Source organism: Acanthopagrus latus, chromosome 9 (assembly GCF_904848185.1).
Source record: "Acanthopagrus latus isolate v.2019 chromosome 9, fAcaLat1.1, whole genome shotgun sequence".
Taxonomy (NCBI): Eukaryota; Metazoa; Chordata; class Actinopteri; order Spariformes; family Sparidae; genus Acanthopagrus; species Acanthopagrus latus.
Genome location: NC_051047.1, coordinates 12,977,783 through 12,986,881, shown reverse-complemented (window position 1 = coordinate 12,986,881; position 9,099 = coordinate 12,977,783). Strand labels below are relative to the sequence as shown.

Below are 9,099 nucleotides of genomic sequence, written 5' to 3'. Positions count from 1 at the left end.
TGACTCGGATTGTTGAGCCTGTGTCGTTGTTTCTGGTGGAGAGGGTGGTGTGTGGCTCAGGCTGTTTGACACAACTGTGTGTATATAATTTATCACAGTCTTTTTTCCTGTATTTTGTACTTTATTTTAGTCCTTTAATTCAATTTAATTTCTTTTTCTGACTGTGTTGTATGTATATATTCACTCAAGACAGCACTTCCTAAGCTCCTATATGTCAAAACCACTTTAACAAGAGTGTGCTCAGCTTCAGTATCTGTGGTTTTCTTGAACTAACTAAATTATGGGATACACCTCTGTGTTTATTGATTTGGGCTGCTGACAGATATTATACAATAATGGTACAATTCCACGGCTATTCCCAGTAGTACACCAGCAGAAATGTGTGCTGTGTTTTGAGAGCTGCAGACCAGCAGAGGGCAGCAACAGAGAGCAGACTTTTTACCAGCCTGTCCACACTGACTGTATTCCACAGGGGGTCATTAATCCCTGGCAGCAGACTACAAGCTTGCCATACAATTGACTTTGTGCCTTGTCAGAGAAGGTGTGTATGGATTAGAATGCCATTGTAAAAAAAAAACTCAATGAATGCCCTCTCTGTAGTCCTGAATAATGAAAGCCCTTGATGCTTTGTTTCCCAAATAAATCTGCATCAAATGTCCACCCGGCCTCTCAGATCTCAGTCCAAGCAGGCGGACCCAGCAGCTGCCGTGACCTCTCCTGTATCTGGACGTGGTGGACGAATGTCTGCTCCATATACATCGTTACTGGGGGTTGTTGACAAGTATAGGCTCCAGTGCTGGAACGAAACTCAGCTAACCCGTGCAAGCACAATGCATCAAATGTCACCCTTATCATCATGAATCTGAGGGGCTGGGCCTGCTTTATTCTGTCTGTGTGCCTAAAGCATTAAGCTGTAATTCTCTCAAATGTGACCTTCTAATGACTTCTCTGACCAAACAAAAGGACACTGTTTCCTCTTCCTGGATCATCTTTCTTTATCAAAATGAGTCAAATCAATTACTTTAGCACAAGCAGCAGATATGTAGGTCACTGGTCACCACATGTGTCTCCCAGGTGATTCTCTTGCTACTGATATTTAGCAGAGTTTGGTCCATATAAGCTTCAGAAGACCCAGCATTAATGAAATGGCCTCTCAGATTACAGCCACACACAGTGAGGATACTGTGACAGATGGGAGATCTTGGTTTCCCATCCCATCTGGTTGCTGGTTGATTGGCTGGTTGGACTGTTGGTTGGTTGCTGGTGAGCTGGTTGTTTGTTGATTGATTGGTTGGTTGGTTGGTTGGTAGAAGTTGGTGTTCAGGTAATTTCCTTATGTTCATTGTGAAAAGCGCACTATGAAAATGCCACACTGTGAGTCATGCACTCAAAACCTTGCTCAAGTAAAAGTGTGTCAGTAAAATGTCCAAGTATTAAATGTAAACGTACCCTCACTTCCCTGTCTGTGTTTTCTATCACATCTAATGTGTTTGGATCAGTAGCTAAGTATTATTTCAGCCCCTGAAAGAACACTTAATTGGTTCATGCATAAGTGAATGCAAACATCCATGAGCTGAACTCGACCTAAGTCTTATCACACAACAGCGCTTTGTCGGCTTTCTTGCATTGTGGCAACAGTTAAACCTCTGCTGCAGGGATTAAATGGAAGCACATGATGATTCAACCCCGTGATTTCTCACGGAGTTGGGTCATGTACCCAGTCGTTTCCTCTCCTTTTTCCTCCGTCTGTCCCGCCACTGTAGCCCGCTTTCTGTCCCCCTCTCTCTGCCTCTCCCTCCGCTCATGGCGTCCCCGCGGCTGGAGACCTTCTGCTGTCCCAACAGAGACGCGGCGACGGAGTTCGCGGTCTCCTTCCAGCCCGTCTTGTTCGGGGCGTTGAGTTTGGGTAGCGCGGCTCTGAGCCTCGCGTTCGCTGTGCTGCAGCTTCTGCCGAAACACAAAGGATACAGACGACTGGGACAGTATCCTCTGCCCAGGCCAACGTCCTCCTCCAGGATCCTCTTCATCATCAGTGTATGTGACATACTGGGATGCGCAGGTAAAGAAAGGCTGACCTACTTTTTTTTTTGTTTTCTTCCTTTACAGGGAGAGGAAGCAACGTGGTCGCTTGCTGGTGCCAGTTACGCACGCAAATATGCGCCATGTTTATCCAAACACAGAGGAGACATGTTGTACAGCTGTGAAAAACTGTCTTTTACAGATGCACATGCAGTTTTCTTCTTTCAGCAGCAATGTGCGTTGGTGGGATATTACAAGCAAAAGCCCCTTGAAGGCAAGCAGGAAATTAGATAAAGGTAATTGTGTTAAAAAATAATGACATTTATCTGCCATCAAAAAGCAAAAGATTTGTTTTGCCAGTGTAAAGTGATCCCACATGAGCTGTTGGATGGATTCAATAAAGCCGGCTGTGAAAAAAGTCACTCTTTTTCCAACCTGATTACAAACTGTACAAACTCAGATCTCAGCTCTGAGGAAGTTTGTGCAAAATAGAGAAGCAGCTTATTTCAGAGCGAAAGGATGAACCGTGCTCCTCTCCAGTGATTCACGAAATGACTCATAACTGCAAACCTCCGTTTTTATTGGCATGAGTTGAGCTGAAAGCAGCATTGTTCTTTTTTTGGACTTAATTCCATCACAGTTTGCAGGTTTACATCAAGAGGTAGCTGCTTGTACACATACAGTATCAGGATAATAAAAGAGGTACATAAACAAAACATAATAACACATACAACGAATATTTGTACCCTCGCTTTATACATTAATGCATTAGCAATTTAATCAACAGATAGATAAGTAGCATTAAGGAAACACCTGCACCTGATTGCTTCTTAACCTTAACCCAGTTTGTGCAAACAGTCACCTTCATCACTAGAATATAAAAGGTTTTTTACTCAAAGAAGATGAGCACAGGCCTTTTGGTGAGCACAGTTGGAACCTATTTATTTAGGATTTCAGTGTTCTGGTTCACAGTGGGTTTTTTTGTTTGTTTGTTTTTAAAGTCATCTCATGTCAGCGTTTGAAATTCAAAAAGTTAAGATTCTGCACATTTATCAATTCTGTAAGATAAGTTATAACATAATGGGAATGAACTCTGACTGGCCCCGCTGGACGTATTTCTAGATGCCATAATTCTCTCTGGGTAAATCGCCTCCTTCTTAGCCTCGAGCATGACATGGCCTGCCCAATTCAACAACGCAACATATAAAATCTCTATTAACCCCAATTTGGGGACCTTGGGGTTTTTAACCCTAACCCTTAAGACATGCAGAACAACCACAGAGCCACTACTGCACTAATTATGAAAGAATATAGTCATATTTTATATCAAATTAAACAGAAGAAGCTGGGCTACAATGTATAAAAAACATGTTTACATGACCCAAACACAGCCCAAACACTACTCAAATAACTAAACATCAAACTTCACCCTAACCCTAGAAAATTGGCTTGGGGCTTAAAAGGTTAAAGAGTAATTCCAATGTTTCATGGAAAGAATGTGTTGACTCTGACTCTTTTTAGCAACGGTGCATGCTGATAGACACAGGTGTAAATCCCAGAGGGGGACAAGGGGAACACGGCCCCCCCGATCTGACGATAAATATGATTTGTCCCCCCATTATATCACACCGCACGATACAATATAACACATGTATAATCATCACAAGTCTTCATTTCCGCTGCAGTGAATTACAGGTAGCCCTTTTTGTTGGCTGCCGTTCGTGATGGAAAGTTCCACACGACGTGTAATAAGAAAAAAAGCGTAGAGGCTGTCGATTATTTTCACATTCTACTGCCGACACTTGAACTGTTCATTCATAACTCTGCTCTGCAGACAGATGAGGTCATGTGCGTCCACGGCTGCAAACTAACAGCGTGAAGCACCGTCTCAAATAAAATAAACAATAGCGTGCAGCCTGCATCACATTAAGGTTGTGGGAGAGCTCCCATTTTTCCATTCCGCAGTGAGGGTGTAGGAAATGGAAACACCCCCATAAAACACACCTGGAGGCAGTTCATATTTCCATGATACAAAGCTGCTATTACGAGGACTCCGTGTCTGATTCCAATTAATAAATTGACTTAATAATTCCAAGAACAAACAAGTTAAATCATTTCACATGCCCTCTCCTGTTTACTCCTCCCCTCTGCCTTGCCGAGCAGGAATCGCCTAATTTCCTCAACAGTTACAGTCGGAGATCATGTGTTGTTTTCCTCTGCCAGGTATCATGATCAGGTCATCCGTCTGGCTCGGCCTGCCAAACATCATCGACAGCATCTCGGTGGCCAACAGCACTGATGTCTGGCCAGAGGTCTTCTGTGTCGGCAGTGCGGTACGTAGGACAAAGCTTCACCTTGTCCGGCTGTCAGTTCACTTCAGACCTCCAGCGTGCAAATACTTCTTGTTCAAGTTAGACTAGGAAATTGACATTTGACAGGGAAGGGAGGTCACTCTGAAAAATTTGGATTCCACGAGTAAAAGCAGTCATTTGCCTTAATGCCTTAATGCTGTAAAGCTACTACAGTGCATCTTGTGAGACTGAAAAGGCACACATAACCGATAAGCCTCAATAATTAAGCACAATTACACCCATACTTTTCATCATCAGAATGATTACAGCCATGATGTACAATGACAATGCTGTGTCCAATTCGTGTGTTACAGATGTGGATCCAGTTGTTTTTCAGCGCCTCTTTTTGGTGGACCTTTTGTTACGCCGTTGACGTCTTCCTGGTGGTGAAAACATCTGCAGGAATCAGGTGCTCCGAACCTCGCGCTTCAAGCTGGGCTCTCACTTTGTGTCACTGCCTAGGAGAGGTTTAAAGGGAAGTTCTCCCAAAAATGAAAATTCAGTTTCAATCTTCTCACAGCTTTGCTGATGGAAAGATGAGGAGAGTTTTTTTACTCAATTGGAAAAAAAAAAAATCTGGAGCCTCACAGCTAAACAAGGCTGCAGCATTCTCCTGAACAACTGAGGTAGATGGGTACTTCTTTTAAAACAACAACAAAAAATGGTTTGATGGTTCTATGCATCTATACCAGCATAATCCAAGTCTCTTGGAAACCCCAACATCTCAAATTGATTTGAAAATAGGTTATTTATACCCCATTGAAAGCCAAAGTCTTCACATTAATAGTCCAAATCAAGCACCCGGTCTAAAGTAGGCGCACAAGTTTAAAAGCCAGACTTGGATTACACCAGACTAGTTATATTAAATGGGCAAGTCCCCATCTACTTCCAATGTTAAGCAGAATCTTACAGCACTCTGGGAATGTTTAGTGGGACTACAAATCTTTCCCAACTTTCTCCTATCAGCATGAGAGTGATTGGATACAGAATTTTTTTTCATTTGTGGGTGAACTTCTCCCATAATGCTTCTTCTTTCATTATGTATTGCAGAGAAAGTAGTCCGAGTCACAGTATTTCAGTATTCTTTTTGCGTTCCAAACAATGCTTTCCTCCCTCCAGTCTGTGTTCTACATTTGCTGCCGGCACAGAAAAGGGAAAAAAAAAAAGATACAGAGCTGCAGCATGTGTTGTGAGCTCAGTCTCATGACTCTGTCTCTTCCCCCATCAGCACCATCATCCTCTACCACATGATTACGTGGGGTCTGGCTGTGCTGTTGTGCATCGAGGGAGTGGCCATGCTCTACTACCCATCCATCTCTGAGTGAGACTCTTTGTTCTTCCTTATTATGCCATCACACACCTTTCAGCATCTGCTGGTCTTGTCATGAGACAAACAAAGAAGACAAATCTTTTTGAGTGGGACGCTCAAATGATGTGAGGATGTCATTTCACCACTTTGGGCCAGGAACATTAGGCCATATTTCAATGTGATATGCACATATTTGATAACCTATTAGCTACCTACCAAAAACTAACATTAGCATTCAACCTCTTCATTGGAAAGGTGCCAGATTTGCTTGTTCTGAAATGTCAAAGCACACCTCGATCAGTTACTTCCTGTTGTGTCATCAAATGGTAACGTTAGCCGGGAAGCAGCTGTGTAGCTTGTGTAAAGGTAAATAAGGGGTTGTTTAATCTTGAAATATTGGCGTCCCTCCGACGTGAACCCAAATGTTGTCTGTTAAATTGCTGAACAGCAGGGAAGAGGTGAAATGAATTACTGTCAGGGTTCTCTGCAGCAGCATGCCATTATTGCTGCGTTTCAGCTGAATGTGACATAAGAGGAAAATAGTCGCCTGTGGATAACCTGTCAAATATACAAGGGACAATTTATGGTGATAGAAAAATGTCTGTTTTCCTGTTTCGGCCATGCTGTTGGCAAACTATATTACTTTTATTTGTGACGTGAATGCCAAAGGTTATTTTATGCTATGTTATGGCTTTTTTCACACAGTTGCGAACAGGGCCTCCAGCACGCCATCCCACACTATGTCACCACGTACGCACCGATGCTACTCGTCCTCGTGGCCAATCCTGTCTTCTTCAGTCGCACCATATCTGCAGGTCAGTTCCTCGCCCTGAGATCTCTTCCTGTCGGACACTTTCTCACACATGACCATCATTAACCACCTCCTTCCTCCGTCCGACCAACAGTGACGTCTTTACTAAAAGGACGACAAGGGATCTACACTGAAAACGAGAGGCGGCTGGCCACTGAGATAAAAATACGCTTCTTTAAGATAATGCTGGTGTTCTTTATTTGGTATGTTGCCGTTTTTTATCATCGAAGATACGCTTACAGGAAAACTTTTGACCTTTTTTAGAAGTATACTTGTATACTTTATTGCCGAGAGTTAGATGTGAGGATCGGCACTTTCATGTTATATATTGTAAATATGAAGCTAAAGCCAGCCTCATGAATTACCTCATGAGGTCAATGTCAACTTCCACCATATCCACTCATCTTCAAAACCTGGTGCCTACATTACCCACGATGCAAATTAGCCACTAGTCACTTGAGGCAAGTTATCAGTCATTGAAAGTATACAAAGTACTGTATTTTTTTTTTTTTACAATTGCAGTCATACTCTAGAAGACCTTTAAAGACAAACAAAAAAAAAGGTCAAATTGGTAGAGTAACCCTACAGCTGTTGACGTTTCTTACATATTATTTGTGTGTGACGTTTCAGCTGGGTTCCCAACATCATCAACGAGAGCCTCCTCTTCTACCTGGAGATGCAGACGGACATCAATGACAACGGCTTCAGGGACATCAGAAACGCAGCCCTCATCACGTGGTTCATCATGGTGGGTGGACAGATATCAGCAAACAAAATGGAGTGCGTTGGTTTTATCATTATCCAACACCTCACATTTTTTTCTGTGCTTTCACTCTCACAGGGGATCCTGAACCCCATGCAAGCTTTCCTCAACACGCTGGCCTTTCACGGCTGGACGGGCTTCGACGTGGACTTCAGCCTGCAGAGGAGGAGGGAGCTGGCCTGGGACTCCGTTTCTACCTCAGTGCCCAACGCAGGAGGCCACAATCCCATGGTGGGAAGCACTCTGCTCTACCAGAGTCACGTCCAGGAAACCAAGAAGAACATGATGGGCAACGGGCAGCACCACTCCGACGGCATCAGCGTCCTCTCAGAAGGTAATTGGGCGTTCAGTGGCGTTAACAGCTCACCTGTGTATCAGGGCTGGTGAGGCTCCGTCACATGGCGTCTCCTGATGCCGTGCTCCATGTCTGATGTGTTTTTCTTTTGGGTGACACCACTACAGCATCCACTGGGGAAAGCTTTTGTATTCTTGTGATTGCATCGGTCTCAGCTGCAGAGCTCTGGAGATACTGAGCAGGAAAAAAAAAGTTTGATGATCAAATACTTGCACATCGCACACAAAGTCACGCATTTCTTTTGATAAATAATAAGCAGAAGACAACAGTGTTGCTACTGTTCGTAATCCGCTGTAGCAGGACATGCTTGTTTACTGTACAACCTCGATATGTATGCACAATTCTGTCAAGCACGCCGCTGGGGTGCCAGGTCATCACAGCGTTTAAATGTCATTACTGATGTAAGATGATATGCAGAGAGAGGAGAGGCTGTTAACAACATGCCGTGGATGAACCAGGTTAAAAACACCCAGCTGCCGATCTTTGTGGGACACCTTGCTCAGAGAAATGCAATCTGACAAAACAAGCTTCAGAAGAAAGATGTGTGTTCAACTTCATCGTCACTGTGTGCCACCTTTGGCTGCTGTGTTAGAATGCTTTAGGTGTAGCTAATTGTATCTGACTGGCAGCTGAGCATATTTTACCTGGTTTTATCAATATTCTTGTGTCCTCGCTCACTGCATATAATCTTATGTGCTGCATGTAATCTGTACACTGATTTGCATTTTCTGGATAAAAGATATGTCAATATTTATACTTTTATTGTAGCCGAGTGATGACATTGGACACACTGGGCATTCTTGACCTGTCACGGTAGACAGAACATTCGAGGTATAAATATAATCACAATAAGGATTACATTTGGCCTCACTTTTATAAGATTTTATGTTAGAAGATCTTCTTTTCATCCCCCAAATTAAAATTTCAGTCATCTGCTCATCCCCATGCAGAACTTCAGGTGATGTTTTGTAGTCCACAGTTAATTTCTGGAGTTTCACATCAAAGCAGTTTTGCAGCATTCCCCGGAACAACTGGAGTGGATGGGGAATTGTTTAGCTTAAACTTAAGCTTAAACAAAACCCACATAAAATGGCTCCATCAGGCGCAATCCAAGTCTGCGGAAGTCACAAGATCCACCCATTGATTCAAAAGGACGTTATTTACACCCTCCCTCTCGACACAGTGGAGCTCGTGCACCCACTTCAGACGAGGCACATGCTATTGCCTTAAGCTCAGCAGCTACTGTGAAGATTTTGGCTTAAAAAGAAAATAACTTGTTTTAAATCAATGAGATCTTGCAGCTTCTTGGGACTTTAATTACACTGGACAAGTTGAATAGAGCCTTTTCTTTTCCTTTTGTAGTTATTTAGTTAATGTTTTAAACAAGTTTTTGACTTCAGTTGTTTCGGAGAATGCTTCAATGCTGTTTTTGTGTAATGGATAACACAACCTCCCCCGACGCTCCATTGACACAGGGCTAATTAGATAATG

At 43.1% G+C, this 9,099-nt stretch overlaps 1 protein-coding gene across 2 annotated transcripts in view; it reads left to right on the top strand.

Annotated features, from left to right (window-relative positions):
* Nucleotides 1–540: 540 nt before the first annotated feature.
* Nucleotides 541–9,099, top strand: part of gpr143 (G protein-coupled receptor 143) — an 11,443-nt gene continuing 2,884 nt past the window's right edge. The window contains exons 1-8 of one of the 2 annotated variants that reach the window (XM_037109518.1): nt 541–2,059; nt 4,243–4,352; nt 4,685–4,779; nt 5,599–5,691; nt 6,385–6,494; nt 6,603–6,693; nt 7,121–7,238; nt 7,332–7,587. In XM_037109518.1, coding sequence (XP_036965413.1) covers nt 1,804–2,059; nt 4,243–4,352; nt 4,685–4,779; nt 5,599–5,691; nt 6,385–6,494; nt 6,603–6,693; nt 7,121–7,238; nt 7,332–7,587 — 1,129 coding nt within the window. In that variant the 5' untranslated portion in view covers nt 541–1,803. Of the gene's footprint in view, nt 2,060–4,242; nt 4,353–4,684; nt 4,780–5,598; nt 5,692–6,384; nt 6,495–6,584; nt 6,694–7,120; nt 7,239–7,331; nt 7,588–9,099 lie in introns of both variants that reach the window. The other variant, XM_037109517.1, reaches the window with a different exon arrangement.